We start from the raw sequence: 22,099 nt of genomic DNA, 5'->3' as shown, positions 1-22,099 counted from the left end.
TCTGCTTGCAGGACATGTTCTCAGACAAAATGAATTATGCATACCAAGAGTTGCAATGACATGGAAGCAAATACGAGGAATGTGCAAACAGGGACGTCCTCGTATAACTTGGGGCCAGACTTTCATGGAGGAACTCAAAGCAGTGGATGCCAGGTGGGAAGAGGCTTCAGATACTGCCAGTGACAGATCTTTGTGGAGACAGACTCTCACAGGGTTAGGGCGGCAAGCTAAGTTTTATTAATTACTGTGCACAATGCATGCCCACGTAACCTAAATTGATTCAAGTCATTTATTAATAAGTTTAACAGGCATGAAGAATGCTATTCTGTCTTTTGTGCATCTTTATCCAGCTCATTCCATTTCTCTTTGAGATCAAATATTAAAATTAACTTTGTTGAGCAGATACTATAGAACAAAATCAGTATAGAAAGTTGAAAGATAACAGGTAGGATGAATGCTTCAGTTTTGACATCCTTTATTGACTAAAATAATACTATAAATATTGTACAAGTTCAAAAGTAGGATATACAGTAACCATCACAAAACCTTGTTTAGGAAAGTTAAGAACTTAGGGTACACTTGTACTTAATAGTTTGGAGCCAAATGGTCCTACAGCTGTACAAACAGAAAACACAGTTTACAGGTTTAAAAAAAAACAATATTTTATTTTTTGAATCATTTATTTCAATTTATGAAAAAAATAGTTCAATTTAAAAAAAAGGACTATTTTGGTTACAAGTGTCACTAATGCCAAATTAAAAAAAAAAAATGCTTTTTAATATTTTAATTATTATGCCCATAGTTCTACTTCTGCACTTATTGCCCCAAGTCTGCCATAATAAAACAAGAAAAAAAACTTTCTGAGCAAAAATAAATAGTGCTGAGATCTCTCACTAACATTGGAAATTAAAATAAAAAGATTTACTTTGTTTTACATGAAAACAAAAATTGTTAAATTTCTTTAACATATATTACCCTAAAAACAAACATTCACCAAGTGCTCTAGTCATAACGATTTCTGGGTAATATTCAATTTTAGAATAACTTATTTCATTTTTGTCACACAATCAACTTTCAGTCTAATGCACAAAGGAAACTTTCCTTTCCAATTAAAACAAAGTGCAAATTGAGAAATGTAACATTTTATTAACCCTAAAATTAATTAAAGAATTCCATTATCTTTCTCTCTCTTCACTATCAGACATATATAAAAATGCCACTGGATTGTTAATGTCATGAAAAAGCACATTATAGTGTTTTAACTATAGATGCAAGAATATAAAGAAAAAAAAAAAGGAAATGAAATTTGACTAATTACACACAATACTCCTTTTTACCTAACCAGTTGCTTAAATAAGCTCTAATTATTTTTTTTAAAATGCCTCAAACTTCATTAGTAAAACAAATTAGAAAGTCTTTCAATGACAACTGGTGGCAACAAAAGCAATTCCAATGTCACAACAGCACACACATGCACACACCATAACTTAATGACACCAGTTTTTGCTTTAAAACAATGTCCTTAATGTGATGAATGGCAATGATGTAATATGATACAGTTATGTAACAATTATATACAACAACCACTGAAGCAATGCTTCAGAATAATTGAAAAGTGTACAAGTTCTAGGCTTCTTTCTGGGTCATGACTTGGCCTGCATAAAGAATTTCTGATGGGAAAAAAAAAAAAAAGCAAATAGTACCTTCATAATAACCTTTTTAACAATTTATAAAATTAAGTATCATGGTCTGTTAGATGATCAATTCAAATATTTACCTTTAACCAGGTTCTATAAGGTTTAATGCCAGTCTGTAAGTTGACCAAGTAACACTGAGGAATATAAAAATTACATTTATACTAAATGTAATACAACAGAGGTTCTCAAACTTTATTTACCCAAGGACCCCTTTATATCGTCGAAATTAGCCTACAGACCCTTAACTGAAAGCCACAAATGCATAGTCTACAAATTACAAATGCAAAAAAAAAATTTTTTTGTTGAAGGAATGTTTATTGAAATTATAACTTTTGTATAAAATTTTAAAAAATTAAATAAATGTGATAAAATTTTATGAGTGTATTTAGGTTATGTACGGCTCAATGTTTGTAAATAGCAACAGCTTATCTCCTCCAGAACAAATTTCTAATTGGTTTCTTTTAATTGTCAAATTTTTCGAGGTTCATTTTGGTACTGAATCCATGTTCTTATAGTTCTACCAAATAACAAGAAGAGGGGACGGCCCAGGAATACATGGCACCGCAATTTGGAAGCAGATTCCAAGCAGATGGGCAAGACAGTTGGAGAGACTCGCCCAGAACCGAGATGCCTGGAGGAAGCTGGTTGGTGGCCTATGCCCCAGAAGGGACCACAGGCAGAGATGAGATGAAATAACAAGACTGGAAAGCAGTCAAGAGCTTCTGTACAATATCCCATTAGGCAGGATATAAATTTGGAATCAGAATTTGTGATATCTTGTTAAAACAATGGTTTTAAGTTCTTCACTTCTGGATATTTCAATAAGCTGCTTTTGTATTTGAATGGTTTCATCTGTGATTGATATTTGAATAAGTCTACATGCAAAAGGGCTTAATACCCTGTAGGGAATATCCAAGTGAAGAATGTCTTATGTTTAGGTCATTTATTTATTTAAAAGTATTGAGGGGATAATTGATTATTACTCAAATTATCATATCAGATAATCTGGCTTTTATTGAAGAAATTACTTTAATTGTATGCAATTTTCATCTTTCTTATGACCCCTATGGTCCCCTGACCAGAGTTTGAGAACCACTGTATTACAATATAACATCAAGAAATGTATAAAAATAGTCAATTATAAAGAGCTAGATGTCAGTGGTTTCAGTAAAAAGTTTAAAATTAATGGACATTTTGCGTAACATTTTATGTAGGCCTACACGTCATTACCTAGAATTAATTTGTGACAATTTTTTTTAAATTTATTTATTAATAAACAAAATCAATCTCTAACTAGATCCAGTATTCTAGTCTAGACAACAGTTTTTAAACGTTTACAAGTCTGGATCTATATCCCAATTTAGAATTTTCTATACTCGAGTAGATTTATACAGGGGTGTAACTGGGATTTTTTTTGGAAAAAAAAAACAAAAAGGGGGGGGGGGGGGTTTGAAAAAAAAAAAAACTTTTTTTTATATCTATCATTTATTAGTTATTGAGAATGAAGAGGTCAGCTTCAAAGGAGGAATATGTCACTTGTTTAAATAGGACCAGTCATGAGATACCGAATAGGATTTTAAAATTATTTATGTTTACTAGTTAAATTGGTCATTTAATGCATATGTAAAGTACAATGAATAAAAGAAAGTCATAACAATCAATACTTTCTGATCAAATGTGTTGAGAACTAAAAGAAAGAGATTGCCTTATGACCTGATTGGTGATTGTGTTATGTACAGGACATAATGGGGCAATGTTAGTATCAGGATCTATTGCTGTTCTGATAAACATATAGCAACTTACTTCACCACTCTCTGCACTTATCCCCTTTGAAGGAAAGAAGTCTGACTTTAAAAACTCTAAAAATTCTACTCCCTGAAACAAAATAGTTTGTAACTTTGATTAAATTTATCATAATACAACTTCTACAATTAAACAAAAAAAAAAATCTTTGGCAATTATTTATGAGACATAAGAACAGACAAAAAAAATCAGAACCAAAGAAAGCTTACCCTTTGTTGAAGTATCTCTTGCATACACAAGGCAGACTCTCCTAACACCTTCAGAAAGAATGTTTTAAAAAAGTGAATGCATCAGATCCATCAATAAGTTTTTATTAACAATAACAACTTTCACAAGTACAATGACTTGTTATCTCACAAGTCTAATGACTTGTTCTTCAATGCTTGAATACCTACTACAATTTTCTTTACTGACCAAATAATTCCAAAAATAAAAGAAAAAGCTGACAATATGTTCAAGATTACTTGATTATTATCTTATTTTAAATAAACGAAGCAAATAGATGTAGCCAAGAGACAGTTTTCGGACAGATTGCATAGCCAGATTGCAATGTAATCCAGATATCTTGCAGCAACTACTCATCTAGCTATATAGATCTCTGTGAAAAAGTCACTACAATTGCTAAACATTGCCTTTATCATATTGTAAGTCTATATGAAAATATTTTTTAAAACTATTTTGGTACCAATGTTATTGAAGGCAATAAATTCTTTCTTCTTGGGATATTTATCCAAATAACTCATAATACATAGACATTTTGCAGGGGAATGATTTATTACTGAAAAAAAAAAGTGATTCATTCTAGGCTCACAATGAACAAATATTTTATAGATGACTATGTATTAGTCTACTAACCAAAGTAGTTTGTCCATCTGCCAGGTCAAATGTTGGTTTCATGGGAGCCATAAAGCAGGCAGGTACAATCTCCTTATAAATAAATTCTGGGAACCCAGGCAGAGCTTCTTTACCACCTGACACAAACAAAAACATGCAAAAGTTATAAGCAAACTATCAACAACCACCATTTAAACAATATAAAACTTGATTGCATTTTCAGCTGAACATTTATCTAATGCAAAAATGTGTAGATCAAATGAAGAGAAATTAATTCTGTAACTATGAAGTAGCATTCCTAAAGAATGGCGATAAGTTATTAATTTAGGGCAAAATCATTCATTAGACTCTATGAGCTGTTTAATAAGTCCAAACTTATTAACTACATATGTGTGTAAAAAGTACTTCTTCAAAGTTCTATAAAATTTACAATGGTTATGGAAAAAAAAAAAAAAAAAAATAGAAAGCAAAAATAATAAAACATTTCATTAAAAGAAAATAATTTTTGTCTAACATGTTCAATTTAACTTAAAGCCATGATTAGATCAAATTTTGAGTTTCAATAAACTAAATGAATGACTGTGTTGCAGAATGAAAAGTGTTGGTGCTGAGGAAAAGAAGACTAGGCCTAGTAATAAAAAAAAATGAAAATTATTTTCATCAATTCAAAAAGTAGACATAATATATTAAATTCTAGTTCAATTATCCAAGTAATGAAGGAAAGCCTAATGCAAATAAAATATTTTTTGTAGATACTAAAAAAAAGTTTAACAAAACAAAACTTACCCCAAAGTTCAATCAACTTTTTTAGTGTTGAAAAACAACATTTTTGGCTCTATGTAGTAAAAAAAAAATAAAACATTACAAATTAACAAATAATAATAATAAACATTAAGAAAAATCTCCTATATATTATTTAAAAGATGTAGTCGTAGAACTTTCTATCTACCTGTGGATCTGGCAGGTCAACAGCACCTTGAATTAATGACATTAAAACTTGATTTAAATTTTGCATATCTGAAAGGGAAATTAATAGATTAGTAAATAGATAGATACATTTTCGAGTTTTATTAAATTAAAAAAAAGATTCATCCAAAGTTTGTGTTATAACAATGTTCTAAAACCTCTACAAAATATTTTAAAGTCCAAAAAAATTTCTAATAAAATTTCCAGAGATTTACAGTACAACAGCAAGAAAAAGGTGCATCCCTGGTATTAGATAAAGATGTTCCAAGTTTACTTCATTATTTTATTATTGCACAACTTTCAGCACAAGTTTTTGAGAGGAGATGTTATGCAGCATAGTTTATATATATTAAGTCATGTTTTAAATCATTGTGTAGAGTCTTAAGATCTACGTCTTTCTACAAATATAGCCTTTATTTTAGGTTACTGAATATTTTGTTATCCTTTTTTTAAAATTTTATAACACACATGCGCACACACAAACACGTAATAATTCTTATTCAATGATGTATGGTAAAAGCTATTCTTTGTTTTTATCAATAGACTGCGTCAAGGATAGAAATTACAAAAGATAATTGATAAAGTCATACTATAAATGAAACAAAATGTTTATAAAAAAATATCTTATAAATACTTCCATCTCTTCAATTTGTTTGTTTTTTTTCCACATGCAATGAGTTCAAAAAGGATTTACCTTGAGCTTTCAATACATCTATACAGTTGCATACAATGGTAGCCAGAAGCAGAAAGTAGCCTCTCTGAAGCAATTTTTTCTCTTCGGCTGAACAATGGTCATTTAGGTCCACTGGTGTATTTAGAACTTGATAGATGGTCACAACAAGGGGCATAAAAACTTGAGTAAGGAAAGGAGTTATGTTAGCCTGATGAAAAGATTAAAAAAAAAAATATATTGACATAACCTGCTTTAAGTTAGAAAGCACTGGAGTAATATCAACTACATAAGGACTATTGCAACCCCAAACCTTGAATTTCATGATGACTTGATTGACAAGAGGCAAGAAGTCATACAGCTCTCTAGCATCAGGCTGTTTCAACAATCTTTCCATTGCTTCTGGTAAAAATGGCATTATTTCTTCTTCCAAACAAACAACCTAAAATTGAAATGTATGAATGAATAGTCAGAATGAAAACTTAAAACTTGGATTGCTGTTACTTCAGTTGTGACTTTTTTTAGATGAATACTGAAATTACCATTCTGTGGAGGTACTGCCGGACTCCTTGATGTAAGGAGGCTCTTTGATTGGTGACCTCTAGAGCAGCAAGGAAGATGGACAACAGTTCTGTGAATGCTGTGACACAACCACACTGCTTCATTGTCTGTTGGCCAGAGAAACCTTTGCTGGCTCGACTAAAAGAGAATTCAAACAAGTTTCATTGTGTTAAAACTCTTACGTACATATAAAGATTACAATCAATACCTGACATCTAAAGATGTATTATGAACTATTAGTATTAATATCTCTTTTCAACGTTCTTTACCTGGCCAACGCTATTGCATTATGAATACACTCAGCATATTCCTGTTGTCTTTTTTCATCTCGTTCTTCTGTTAGCCTACTCAACATTATATTAAACTTCGTAGCGATGGGCAACAGAAGCTGTTTCATAAGTGCCTGTTTTTTCTAAAATGAATTATTGTATAAACAGGAATAAAAAATTCTGATGTACACAACATACAAATAAAAATTCCAAATAATAAATAATTTTTTTTTTTTTTTTTTTGTAGAAAGAGATTAATAGGTGTAAAATAAATACTGTCTGCATTATACTAGAAATAAAAACTTAATAGAAAACAAACTTTCAAGAGAGTGTCTAAAGTAAAAAAAATTATCTTACTTCTGGTTCTACAGAACTAGACACTATCAATGTACTGGCTGTCTCATAAATAAATAACTGGTCACTGTCAGACAGAGAATGGATCAGACCATTATCTGGAGAATGAACCTGGAGGAGGTCCTGCATCTGTTTTAGAACATCTTCTAAATATGGAGTAAGGTGAGTTCTGTGCACACAAAAAAAATATGCAAATTATGAACCTAGAACAAAATATTATTAAAATTATAATGACCGTGAAAGAATTATTTTTACTTGCATGTTGATCTGAAGAATATAATCATTTTTTTATTTGGTTATATTTTGACTGTGAAGTATCTAAAATTATCCTCCGTCTATTTATGTAGGGTAAGAAGCTTCAAAAGCAAGCCTTACTTGGTACTTTTAACAAATCTCAGGAAAAGGTAGGCCACTCGACTCCTGACTTTAGCAGATGGATGTCGCAAGCCTCTTTCATCAAGGAATGCCATCTACAGTTGCAGAAAAGTTTAATAATGTTAGAATCAAACAGAGTAGATTTTTTGTTGGATAAACATATAACTTTCATATGCAAATAATGTAATTGTATGACAGGATAGAGATATAAACACATTTTCTATAACTCACCAGGACTGGAGGAATATGCTGTGATTCACAGACAAAGAATCGATCATAACGTACAACTGTTTCAAAAAATTGAAGCAAAACTGCAATATGGCCTTTTCTGCTCACTTGACTAGTAATTAACTGATAAAGAAATGTTTTCATTAAAGATATTACAATTACAATTAAAATACTGGAAAATATATTCTGAATTTTACTAGTGCATATAAATTTAGGTGATAAATTTAAAGTTCAAATCAATCGAGTTATCAATGACAATCCTACACATGTAAGGACTATCCTATATGACAACTTTGCTGAATTTAGCATGACATTAGGTCTAACCTATATGAAATACAAAGAGGCAGTAAGCTTTATCAATTACAGACAGACCTACAAATAAGATCTTATGCATATTGTGGGTTGTTCTTTTAATTCCTTTAAACATCTACTTTGGAAGTTATAAAATTTGAGTCCTAGTATCAGTGGGCCAGAAGGGTCCTAGTCAGATGTTTAGTCTGCCTGCCTTTATGGCTGATACATGTAATAACTCAACATGTTAGCATTCTTTAGACAGCAATTTTTAGAGCTCAAGACAACTCTACATAGATAGATAAAGAAAAGATAGAGAGATAAAAGTGTTGTTGTCTGTCATTGATAACAGGCATGTACCCCAACCAAAGAGAAACTGTAAACTCCACCAATGAAGACACACAAATATAACCTTTCAAGCCACTTTTGCTTGAATTATTTAAGAAGATCTTATAATCTTTAGGGTAAGAAGCTATGATACACTGTCCGTGTCAGTGTTAAAAAGTTTAAATAAAAGAATGACTGAAAGGTTTTTGTTACGTACAATTCTCATCATGTTTTGTAAAGCTGATGCTTTTTCAGGATTCCCACTGAAATGTTGCCCATGAGCAGCCTGTAAGACATTAAGCAAATAATAAGTATTGTAATCATTGCTGATAAAACATAAGATTTATACAAACATCTACTTTCATGTTGTTGTTTTTTATGTCATAATTTTAACATTACAGTATCTTGACTTGGTCCTTCCCACTCTATGTAATACTAAGACTTACAGGTAAAGCTTCACCAAGACTGTACAAAAGAGTAATAGCTATCTCCACATCCCTGAAATCCAGAGACTCCCAGCGGGGTAATGTTTGTGATACAAGCTCATGAACTTGTATAAGGATCATCTGAGTGTCCTGAACAGAAATACACACACAAATATTACTAAAGAAGCCAGAAAAAAAAAATATATATGCAAGAAGAAACAACAATTTTCTAATGATAAATCTAAAGTTTTTTAATACTGTCAACTCACCAAGCTTGCTATGTTGTTAAAAATGACTCTGACTTGTTTTCTGTATTCTTGAAACTCTGCCTCTTCTTCACCCTAGGTAAATGTAAAATATCAGGTAAATTGTATCACATGAAAGTGACTTAGCTTTTAAAAATTAATACACTGGCACAATTGATTTTTTTTTCCTTACCTCCTTTTCAAAATTGTATCCTGAGTCATATTTCATTTTCTTGATTATAGTGAACAGGAGACCCTACAAGAAAAAAGGTACACTTGTCACAATTAATTTAAAATACAAATAATTCAAATTTAAATTTTGTTGGAAAACTGACAATGAGTACTAAAATGCTGTACAAACATTGGCAACTCAGTAGAAAAAGAAGATATGGCCTGTTTTTTTTCAATGCAGTCAGCTCTTAAATTGTAAGTTTATTTTATTTTATTATAGTATGCTACTATGCTCATGCCTCAAAGTTGAACAAACTTTTATATGTTAACTATATGATATATATGAATAACATCCTAAGTTCCAACAATGTGATAACAAAATAAACAAATTATTTATTTAAAATTTATTTTGTTAGAGGTGGCTAATTTAAAATAATTTACACTCTGAAATCAAATACAAAGTAATGTCATTTTTTTAATATTTGTTTAATTTTTCTGATAGTTTTAGGTGTCTTTTCTAAGTCACAATTCTTTACTTGCTCTATTTAGCTTTAAGTTTTCATAATAAATGAATAGAGAAACAAAATATTTTACAGTGACGAAGGGTGTAGTACCTCAATGTGTTTTTTATGAATCTGACTCATCGATGGCAAAGACTTCACTAGGGCAATGTACTCTGTGGCAAACTCTATAACATAGTCAGACACATCATCATCCTCATCACCCAGATACCTCAACATATAAGGAATTTTAGACTCCAGGGCTCTCATGGTGGCTTCTGAGTTTTTGCACATGCCATTTTTGGATAATCTATGAGAGAAAACAATAGCATAGCAAACATTCAAAGCAAATAATCTAATAGCTTGATATTATGGTATGGGACAAGAATAAAAAACTAATGAGATTACATATGATGCTAATAGAGATTCAGAGCAAGGAAAAAAATAGATAATAAAGGCATATGTATATACTATGAAAGACCATAAGTACCCTGCACTTACAGACACAGTTGACTAATATCAAAACATGAAAAGACTACAATGATGCCTAAATTGAGCTAGAAACCCATGTTTTGCAACACAAATTTTCACTACCAATATCCTAAGTGGTGATTTACAAGAATTAAAACTTACTTCTGCCAGCTAGCTATTAGCCCTAGGCCAACTCCATTAATAAGTTTAGAAAGTTTACATAAAAACTCACAGTCATCATCCTAAAAAAACAAAAACAATAATATAGACGTGCAAATTCACATGCAAATTATATGCATAACATATATCTATACATATTCTATTCTTATATTGAGGAAAAAGAGTTACATGTTACTTTTTAAAAAATGCCTTACATAAAAATTAATACAGGATTGTTATTAAAAATGTATAAAAATGATTATTAATTTCATACTTTAAAAAAATCACCATTCCTGCAAAACTTAGCTATCTAGAGGCAGATGATGTACATTTTCCAATATTTCACAAAGGTATGAACTGAATCTTGGGCCATCCATGGGCTGTAGCGCCACTGGGATGGATTAACTAAATCTATGTGTCTAGCAAAACAAACAACGTTTATACATGGTTTCAACTAATATCACATTGGATGATATATGTGTATTCAATTTCATAAGCAAAAGTCTTTTGAAAACCACAATGGGGAAATCTAATTTTTAACAAAGCTTTCAGTTAAGACAATGTGGCACAACACTAAATTTAAAACCCATATATTGGTTTTCCCTAACATCAAAATTCCAGGCTTCAAAGCCATTACTTTAAAAGACAAATTTAGGTAAAAGCATATTCAGAAACCTTGACATACACTTTTGAGGGGCTTATTTTGGTATTAATATAATATAAATGTTATTTTATGAGTTTGTAGACTTTTTTTTTTTTTTTAAATTGTGTAGCTAACAATTTATATAATAAAATAGATTTAAATCTCTTCACTGGCAATTGGGGCAAGTGAAATTACCTCAGTTTTAAATATTCCTGCGGAGTCGAGCACGGTCATAAAGGATTCTATCAAGCTAGTTTTAGCCACCGGCTCCATGCCTTTACTGATAATCTCATGGACACAGTCACAAGCACTCTCCCTAAGATTCTCTACTTTAAGAAACTTGAGCAAGAGCTCAACCATGCGGTCATTGGCAAAGTAGCCGATGTCCATCCAAGAGACATAGCGCCCTGTCACCTCCAGGCACAGGGACACAACATCAGGCTGCGTGGTGTCGTATGTTGTCTGGAGACAAATACCAGGATAGCTTTAAAATAAGCTCAAGTACTTAAAAGAGTCATTGCAAAATAAATGTTTTTTAAGGATACAGCAGAAGAACAAGTTAAAATAAAAAAAATTATTCATTATGCTCTTCACAAACCTAACAAAAAAAATTTCTGTAGTTTTAGAAAATAAAAAACACACACAAAAACATTATATCTCATTGTTTTCTTCAAACACTAAATTGTTTTGTTAGTAATGGTAAACAGGTGTTTTTGTTTGCTAATTAATTACTACAAAGTGGAATTTCAACTTTAGAATAGAAAATGTTATCCCTTATGAAATAAAAAAACAAAATAGCACATACCATAACCTGATACCAAGAGTCTGCTAAGGCATTGACACACCTTTCCCTCATAGCATCTTTAATCATACTGTTCCTTTGGGCTTCCTGAGTACAACCAAACACAGATGTTGAAATAAAAGATGACACTAAGCTCACCCAGTGATTTATAAATATTTGGTACAATGTAACATTAATTGATATGAAGAGTAACTTCATATTTCTTACCTCTTGAGTGTGTGCAATGTCCCTGTCCACAACCTCTGCATCTATGGCCATAAGAATACGTAGGTACATATCCACCGCCAAAGGACCTCGACTTAAAGTTGACAGGATATCAGTGAAAAACAGTGGCCACCTGTGCTGGAAGTCTGTTATAAAAACTAATGAGACTAACTGGGCCAACTTGTTCCTAATGAAAGTTTTACTCTGAGTGGCCACATTGGACTACAGGAGAAAAGAAGGAAATAATAAAAGCCAATGAAGAATCTGTGAACTATTTCTAGTCATTTATTAACAAAGTGGTTCCTAAAAAACAAAATAATAATTCTCTCACCTCCATTTCCAGACAGGTTAAAAGAAAACTTTTCATAGTGGCAACATTTTCGGGGTTGGCAGCCAGATATCTTAAAACAAAAACAAAAAATAAGAAAATTTTTTTGGTCACATTTTAAACCCATAACTTAACAAGCAAGCCTCTTCTAATTGTTTTTGATTCTGATAAGATCCAGACACTTAGTAAAGTAGGCCAAAATCAAGAAGAAAAAAATTCTTCATCTGACAGTGAATTATGATTAATCTAGACTCGTTGAAAATATCATAATCAGGTACATAGCTTAATATAACTCGAAAATAAATCATTTAAAGAATAGTTACTTTGCTTCAGTCACTATTGATAATATATATGGGATTTTATGACAACAAGGAGTTTGTCCCAAATATTTTGTTTTAATTGCATTTATTTTCTCCTTATATGCAACACCTTTTAAAATGTTAAAAGTTAGCCTTTGGGGTTTTAAAAATACATTTACACCTGAGATGAGGCTCTAGACAAATAGCAATATAAATTTTTAAAGCACTATCGATTTGATGAAATGTATTCTATACACATTGCTAACTCGTTTGCTAAACTTTGTTAATAAAGTCAAGAGTGGCGATCATGTAAAAAATATACATTTGTTTCTAAATTAACTATAATTATAATTTAAAAAAGAATTAAGAGCATTACCCAGATCTTGCATAATATTCACAGACTTGCAAACAAAAGAACTTCACATGATCATTCCTGGCAATAGTAAGTACATTACATTGTAGATAAACATGGAAGCATAATAGCATGCTACATAGAATGTTCAAAGAGCTTTATTATCATAAATGAATTTGTTTGTGAGAAAAATATAATATATATAAATAGAACACAAGTTTTTGTCACAGATGATAGAGATTTTTTAATAAGGTGAAAAAAGAGATGCCCTGTTTTAATGTTTTTAAGGCCATTGTGTGATAAGCACTTCTATCAAAAAAAAAAAAAAAATTTGGTAGACAAGAGCATCCTCAAATACCGAGTGAAAAAACTTTATCTCCCAAGATATGAACCAAGACCCTGTCTAAAGCTCAAACACTTGAGACACAGAGAAATGCTTAAGGCTAGTCAAGCACCCCCCCCCCCCCCTAAAAAAAATCTTAACTATGACACAATGGGCAATAAATAAATTAACAAAATCTACCATTTATGAAAACCTTTACATAGAAGAAATGTAAGCAACTTTTTGAAATCTAAATGAAACTAAGCTTACTGGTGATAGGATCCACATGTAAATCCTTGAGCACAAATTTTCCAGCCATCAGCTGATTGTTTCAACTGCTCAACAAACTGTGCAGCCTAGGAAAAAAATAAAAAAATATATAGAATCAGAAAATTATTTCCTAAGTTTAGAAAAGTGCTAAAAAAATTGATAATAGAAAGAATGTTACTAAGAAGTGACGGTTTACACAAATAATATTCAGCATTTTGTACAGTTTCCTAATCAATCTTATCTTTTAACAAGTTACACAAACTTTCTCTGTTGTGCAGTGTTAGTGAAAGCATGACTGAAAGCCATTTAAGCATGTGCCAATGTATTTGCAGGCTTAATTATAAATAAATAGCTTTATTGATCAATCAGATATTATATATTCATATTAATATAAAGTATAAAACAGTATTTAAGAAGATTTTTCTGACCATGATCTGAAACCATTTTGAGAAACAATTAAGATTCATGTTTTGCATAAAGTTTTATGTTTTACTGCTATTATAAAGCTTGATTGTGTGACCCCTTTAATAAAGGTTTTACTGCTATCATTATAAAGTTAATAGATTCTGATAAACTTTAATTCATCAATGAGTGATAGAGTTTAGAACAATAAGATGAAAACTAGACATGTAGACACTTTTAAAATAATTTAATAATAAAAATGAAAGCATTAGAAATTAGAGCATTAAATTTAAAAAAAAACAACTTACTCTAGCTTGGGCTTCTGCATCTGCTACCAACACTAATGACGCAAGACCTTGAAGAGCTAATTCATCCATTTTGCAATCTAAAAATAAAATTATTGAAAAAAAAACAAACAAACAAACAAACAAAAAAACAACAACTATGTTACAGACAACCTAGCTAGATATAGATTAGATCTATATTCTAGACCCACTCTATAATATAAGTTTAAAAAAAAATTTATATATATATATATATAATTATATTGAAAAAATATTTATACATTGCAATTAATTATAGATCAAGATCTAGAAGAATATATCTACAAGACAATCAAAATTATCTTGGGACATTTGTCTTTTTTTTGGTCTAGCATCTCTCTAATGAGAATAATCAAATATTTATTAAAAAAATTCTAGGGCTCTCATTTTTTATCAGTCAAAACTTCGAGAATAACCGCTCAACTGAACAATCTGTGAGTAAGAAATAACATGCATGCTGTGACAATGGAAAGTTCGACGATAAAATCTAGTTGTCTATGATAAATAGAACAACAAAATCTCGTACTGAACAGACTTTATAATGTGTTTATAGAAAGCTTCTTTCAATGATTGCATCTCTAAATAATATTTTATGGCAATAACATTTGTGCCAGATGAGACATGATGCAAGTTGGCATCATCGTTTGCATTTAAAATGAAACGACTTTAAAATATTGACAATTTTTATGAAATTTGTCTAGTAATTGAGAAACAATGAGTTTTTTCAGTAAAATACCTTGATTTTTTAAATCTCTCTGCATCTTAACTCAATGAGTGCGGAGCGTCTATCCCATAGACGGTCTGTCTGCCCTAAACGCACGGAACGTCTATCCCATAGACGTTCTTACCCTACCTTTGTTTCGTTGCATTTTTAAATTAAAAATTTTAACTAACAACAGTGGAACTATTTTTAATTTATAAAAGAGTTCTTCATCCTTTGTTTACATAGAAATTAGAAGCTTTTGGCTTTATTTAGACATTTATTTATTACTTTTTTTACGATGTAAAAAAACGTCGCCATGACTACGCTAGTCCAAGACACACCCACAACGTTGACTACTGAAGAAACTTTATAATTATTCTAAAAATTATCACAAATAAATAGTAATAATGAAGAATTTGATCTAGATTAGATTCAGGTAGGTCTAAATTTAGCGTATTTATATGATTATATCTATATTATTAGTATTTAGATCTAAATCTATTATTGTCAGTAGGCTAGGTGTAGTCTGTAGATCGAGATTGACTAGATCTAAGCCATTCTAAGCTTTTATCTCTAGACTTGGACTCTAGATCTAGATATATCTTTAGATCTAAGCTTCTGGTAAATAAAAAGAAAGGAAATGGTAGATCTACATCAAATAATCATCCACTGTGGGCATTTTTTCCCCATTTTCTTTTTTTTTTTTTTAGTATTGTTTATCTGTAAAAATCTACAACATCATGGCTATGCTTGTCCAAGACACACCCACAATGTTTACTACTGAAGAAGCTTTATTATTGTTTTATTTATACTTCTATGAATTGTAATAATGAAGATCTTGATCAAGATTTAGCATAGAATGAAGCAGACTTGGACATTATTAGCATTTAGATTTAGATCTAGATCTAGTATTGCCTTATATGCTTAGGCTTAGGCCTTAGCCTTAGACTAGGGCTAGGTCTTGAATGTAGATCAAGGTTGACCAGATCTATGCTTTTATCTTTACACCTTTGTAGATTCCTATAGATCTAACCCTTAGATAAATGAAAACAACAGAAATGGCAGATCTAAATCCAATATTCATCCACCATGCTGGGCCTTTTCTTGATATATTTTCTAGCAATTTTTTTTAGTATTGTTTTTTGGTAAAAATCATCACCATCACTATACTGGTTCAAGTTGCACTCCAAAAGGTTTACTACTAAATAAAAGTAAAATATAAAACTATTCTAAATCCATAATTTATCACAAAGGAACAGTAATAATGATCTATTCGATGTCTAAATCTTAGGTAAAATGAATTAGGATTTTTATTGTCCTTCATCTAGTTAGAGATTTAGGCTTTGATCTCTCGCTAGCCTATGTCTTGCACTGGTCTAGTATTAGAATGAAAGATGTTCTATGCAAATAAAAAGAAGACAAATCTAGATCTATATCCCATTGATTCAAATGTACATAATATTTGAGTGCATTTGGTTGATAGATTTAGTGCTGGTATCTATTGTTATTGGTAGTAATGAAAAGCGCAATAATTTTCACTTTTTTTTCTGACTAAAAAACAAGGTAAAAATAATAATATAATCAATGATTCATCATCTTTTATTGACTATTTTATCACATTTCTTTTTGAAAATATCACAAAGGAACAGTAATAATGATCTATTTGATGTCTAAATCTTAGGTAAAATGAATTAGGATTTTTATTGTCCTTCATCTAGTTAGAGATTTAGGCTTTGATCTCTCGCTAGCCTATGTCTTGCACTGGTCTAGTATTAGAATGAAAGATGTTCTATGCAAATAAAAAGAAGACAAATCTAGATCTATATCCCATTGATTCAAATGTACATAATATTTGAGTGCATTTGGTTGATAGATTTAGTACTGGTATCTATTGTTATTGGTAGTAATGAAAAGCGCAATAATTTTCACTTTTTTTCTGACTAAAAAACAAGGTAAAAATAATAATATAATCAATGATTCATCATCTTTTATTGACTGTTTTATCACATTTCTTTTTGAAAATGCTGTAAATAGTCTAAATATGCTGTTTCAACAGTAATACAAAGAACAAAATCTAAATTTAGGTCTCAAAAGTTCTAAAGTTGGCATCCATTTTTTTTCTGAGTGTCATATTATTTAGATTATAATTTGTATCTTATATTTAAATAGAAAGATGTTTACATTTTCACATTCTCCATTCATTTACCTTTACTTTGATACCAAATTTGTTACTATAGCATCATTGGTACTTAAACAATAAATTTTTGTTTTAGCCATGTTTGGAACATTTTCTTATTTTTTTAAAAAAAGTAGCATTTTTTTGAAAACAAAACACAGCAGTCAAAGAGTTAAATTTTCTCTTTACAAGTTTACAGTAATCAGTTGTAGTCTCATCAAATTAACTTTCGTCAATCACATGAAACCAAAAACTGGATCAACATCCCAAGATCTACTAAAGCAGCCTCATGTTTACACTCTCAAAGCCATTTCTCAAAGGATGTAGCCTACTTCAGTCTAGATCTTCTCCAGTTGATTCAAGGCTTTGCATAGATGATGCTTATGTTACAACATTTTTTTGATTGCGCGCACAATTTTGTACATAACAATAGTATCAAAAGTATCTATAAAATATCTTCTCCGAATAACACAAATTTAGTCTGTGACAAAAGAAAGAGTAATTATCCAAATTTATCAGTACATTGACCAAAAGACATTCCAATGCAAGGATTACATAGTTGCTGTTTATCTTATAAAAATAGAAATATAGATCTTCGTTTTTAAACCTCATTCCCAAATTGGTTGCAATAGCACACACAAAAAAGTTATCTTTAACTTTAATGATTCTCTAACAGAATTTTGTAATACAGATGATCTCTTGTAGTATAGTACAGCCTAGAATGGCCATTCTTGCCTAAATAGCTGATGGAAGCAAATTGGTTCAGAATCATTGGAAAATGCACACACACATTACACAGCGTGCTAGTTTCATATTATATATGAAAATAAAGATGTAAATTACCACAAAAAAACAGAGAGTTTGGATTCAAGTAAAACAATCATAATATTCATAAATGAATTGTAATGTCGAGAATAAAATAATTAAATTACTCTAGTTCTAGTAAAGATCAAGAATTAAAACTAGACACTGGCGGATCCAGGAGGAGGGACGTTAGGGGTGATCACCCCCCTCCCCGAAGGAGGCGAGGGGCGGACGAATTTTAGTAAAGAAATCATTTAATGTGTATACGAATTTATTAGTTATGTTAATAATATATACTAATAATTTATATTTCAACCTATTTTTAGATTATTTCGCGCCCCCCCCCCCTAATATGTTGGCTGATTTGGTGGGATAAGGAGGTAGCAATGGCATCAATCCCGTCCCCCCATAAGCTTTCAAGTGGGGCGTGGGAGGCGGCCCATTTAATTTGTAGAAATTACAGCTTGTTAACAGAATCAATTAAATATCTATATAATTCAAACTTTTTATTATGTCATTCCCCTGTTAATCGATGGGGGGAGTGGGGGGGGGGGTTCCCTACTTTTATTTAGAAATCATAGTTTGAACATAGACATAAATAAATATAGACTGGCCGATTAAAGAGTTTTATGAAACGAAAATTTGTGACTTGCAATTTTGTGTACTACACTTTATTATACAGCATTTATCAGCCATAACTATATAAGTATTACATTATTTTCAATAGTGTTTTTTTAAATCTCTAGGAATGAAGATCATGCAATTTTTCATAATTCGGAAATCCGAATACAATAGATATACATGTTTTCAAGTTACATGAAGTTACTTCCTTCGGCCAGTCTATATTTATTTATGTATTAGTGTCTATGAGTTTGAACAAAATTAGTTGAATTACTATATATAATTTTTATATTATGTTGCTACACTTCCGGTATCTTAGCTGATTCGGTTGGGGGGGGGGGGGGTGCTTCTACTGCCTCCCCCACTCTAGCTCTTTTTTTGGGGGGTGGGGGTGGGGCTGTCTTATTTTTATTGAGAAATCATAGTTTGTGAACAAAATTAGTTGATTATCTATATATATATAATATAAGCTTTCATACGGTTTCAGCCAGATGGGAGGGGCGATACATATATGCAATTCCACCCATCGGACAACCCAATACTTTTTGTTTTTGTAGTTTAGTTTAGAAATTACACTTAATTTAAACGAAATTATCACTAATATAATTTATATATATGCTATAAATTAATTTCTTATACCAAGTCACCCCACCCCCTATTCTTTAACTTTAATGCCAAAAGCAATCATTATTAGAAATTATAAAAAGGAGCTAGGTTTAAGTTAACGTTTTTACTCTACCGCCCTCTACCCTAGGCTAGGTCATACTTTTTAGCCGTTAGTAACGGTTAGTTTTAGTTTAGGCTAGTTTAGCAAATATTTCATCATCATCATCATTTATCATTTCATTTATAAATGATGACCATGCCAATCATTATCATCATGGTCATAAGATGGATGATAAGTGACAAGTCACAAAGTCGTCAAAGTGACATAATAATTTTTTTTTTTAATATACGCTATAAAGTAGATCTAACTATTAAGTCTAAGTCTAAAGTCTAAGTATTAGATAATTAGATCTAGATTCTAGATCTAGTAGTACCATGATTTCATGATAGTCAGATAAGTAACTAAGTTGTTAATATTTAATTTTTAATAAATCTAATTCTAAACTCTATAGAGACTATACTGTCTATACTTAGCTCTAATTCTAATACTTTCATGATTATAATCTGTAATTAGATCTAGATTTAGAGAGATAGTAATTTAGTCTAGATCTAGTCTAGAATAGATTATTCTAGATCAAGTGTAATCTCGCTAATACTTTCATGATTATAATCTGTAATTAGATCTAGATTTAGAGAGATAGTAATTTAGTCTAGATCTAGTCTAGAATAGATTATTCTAGATCAAGTGTAATCTCGCTGACTGTCACTGGACTGATGTCAGTGATGTGAGTGATGATTTGTTTTCATTTTTGCTTGCGACTGAAATCAAATAGATCTAGATTAAAATGTTTGGGTATGAAAAATACTATTAGAATAGTGGTGAGATAACTTAGAATCTCTTAAAATCTAGACTGGTTTAAATTTCGAATAATAACTAATAACATACCTACTTGTTTAAGTTTAACAAAGTCAGTCACATTTTAAAGCCACGTTTCAGAAATTGTAAACAGTAAGTTGCCATTTTTGTTCTTAGAAATGTATAAAAAAAAAAAATCTACTTCCGGTTGTACGATAACTGTAACGGACCATCCATTTATTACGTCTATACTATACTATACTGGCTTATGAATCAAATAAATCAGCTCCATAAAAATAAATAAATAAATATACTCAGTGCTTTTTTTTTTTTGTTAAAAAAAAAAAAGAAATAGGTGCTGGTACTCAGTGGTGGATTGCCGAACTTTTAACTACTAATAAATGAATAATTAAACGTTAAAATGCAAGAAAAGTAGGCTAATAATTTTTTCCCCACATTGAAAAATGTTCCGGTAGGCCGTAGGCTACCGGTGCGTACCGTCACAAAAAAAAAATCATAGTCCTGGACCTTATATTCCCGCCACATCAAAACGTTAAACTCCTTCCACCTACGTTATTTAAGGAGTTTCCATAAGGTGCGTAGGTCCGACCACATACCAGACACAGAAATCTTAAAGCTGTCCAACATGAACAGTACCTATTCGACAGTAAAAAGGTCCCAACTTCGATGGGCGGGACATGTAGTCCCACTAGCGGATCCAGAACTTTGGAATGGTGGGGAGGGGTCGATTTTTTTCCAAACCCTAACCCTAACGACCAGTACACATTAATCCTATGCTTAAACGTGCTTACGTGTGTGTGAGAATTTTAAAAAGCAGTGTTCCTCAACTTTCGAGGCCAAAAGCGTTTCCTTGCATTCTTCACTGCTGAAACGCATTCTCCTGAAATCTACAGCTTATTATTCATTAGTGAAGCCCCGACGCCAAAAGCGTGTTTTTTTTTTTGTTTTTTTTTTTGCATTCTTCACTGCAGAAACGCATTCTCCCGACATCTACAGTTCATTATTCATCCTATTAAAACCTTTTCAATAATGTTTTACTTAAACAAATATTCTAATATGAATTTATAGGCCCTTACTACATTGCAAATAAAATGATTTGAAGATACCCCACATTTTTAAAGCAAGGCTTTGAGGGTCGCCGCCGGAAAAAAATTATTCGAAAAATAATGTTTTTTTTTAAAAAAGCTCATTTGTAATTAAGTGATACATTTTGTTCAATAGGCATGTTAGTAACTTTGTTTTGTTACAGAATTATAATTCAAAGCTCCAACAAAAAATTTTGTAAGTGTGGGAGGAGAAATTAAGTGGACCAATTAGATTATACTCTAAATTTTGTTGCAAATTTTAGGATTCAAGCATAAATTGTAGCTATAGTCCCAAATTTATTTAACTAGAAAAATGGCAGATTAAGTAAGGTTGGAAAAAGAATCTTTGGGTTCTGAGATCATCTCAATCGTTACTCTTATACTAAAAAATTTGGTATGAATTCTAAATTTTCCAAAGCAAAGTCTTTCTTTAAAAAATTATGATAAATTCTTGTGAAATTACATAAACTCTGTCGCCTTATTATCTAGAAGAACTGAAGAAATTAATTGTAAATAAAATAAATGAGAAATGGACGAGCTCTCATCCAAATCACAAGAAAGATGACGCTTACTAAAAGCTATCCCGACCAGGCCAACGTCTAATCTTTCGACTCAGGACCGGACACAACAGAATGCGACAACACATGTACCGGAAGCTCAAAATTGGAACCAGTGAAATCTGCCCATGTGGAGTATCACCAGAGAATGCCGACCACGTCCTTCAAAACTTCTCTCTTTACCAAGAGGCCCGTATAAGACACTGGCCCCAAAACACCCCAATAGAAAGAAAACTATATGGAGAGCTCCCTGATTTGGAAACCACTGTGCAGTTCATCTCATGTATTGGTCTAGTCATCTGAACACTCCAACATAACAAATGAGAACGAAGAAGAAGAAGAAGAATGTCGCCATATTTGACTATTCTGTTTTAAAACA

At 31.2% G+C, this 22,099-nt stretch overlaps 1 protein-coding gene across 2 annotated transcripts; it reads right to left on the bottom strand.

The window, feature by feature from the left end:
* Positions 1-644: 644 nt before the first annotated feature.
* Positions 645-20,252, bottom strand: LOC106065648 (exportin-T-like). 2 transcript variants are annotated; one of them, XM_013224519.2, is made up of 28 exons: positions 20,152-20,252; positions 14,277-14,353; positions 13,567-13,652; positions 12,999-13,055; positions 12,327-12,396; positions 11,999-12,217; positions 11,795-11,878; positions 11,185-11,451; positions 10,350-10,429; positions 9,831-10,026; positions 9,239-9,301; positions 9,070-9,141; positions 8,822-8,950; positions 8,593-8,661; positions 7,761-7,880; positions 7,530-7,624; positions 7,158-7,323; positions 6,801-6,943; positions 6,513-6,669; positions 6,284-6,412; positions 5,995-6,181; positions 5,284-5,351; positions 5,121-5,169; positions 4,356-4,471; positions 3,710-3,757; positions 3,501-3,572; positions 1,778-1,831; positions 645-1,670 (listed from the first exon to the last, which is right to left on the bottom strand). In XM_013224519.2, the coding sequence occupies exons 2-28, from the start codon at positions 14,343-14,345 to the stop codon at positions 1,644-1,646; spliced, it is 2,892 nt and encodes a 963-aa protein (XP_013079973.2). In that variant the 5' UTR covers positions 14,346-14,353; positions 20,152-20,252; the 3' UTR covers positions 645-1,643. The 2 variants fall into 2 exon arrangements, with proteins under 2 accessions (XP_013079973.2, XP_013079974.2); XM_013224520.2 differs by having other exon boundaries at positions 20,148-20,244.
* Positions 20,253-22,099: the final 1,847 nt, after the last annotated feature.

This window comes from Biomphalaria glabrata, chromosome 4 (assembly GCF_947242115.1).
Source record: "Biomphalaria glabrata chromosome 4, xgBioGlab47.1, whole genome shotgun sequence".
In the NCBI taxonomy this organism is placed as follows: domain Eukaryota; kingdom Metazoa; phylum Mollusca; class Gastropoda; family Planorbidae; genus Biomphalaria; species Biomphalaria glabrata.
The sequence above is the reverse complement of the archived record's forward strand: the minus strand, read 5'-3'. Positions and strand labels throughout refer to the sequence as shown.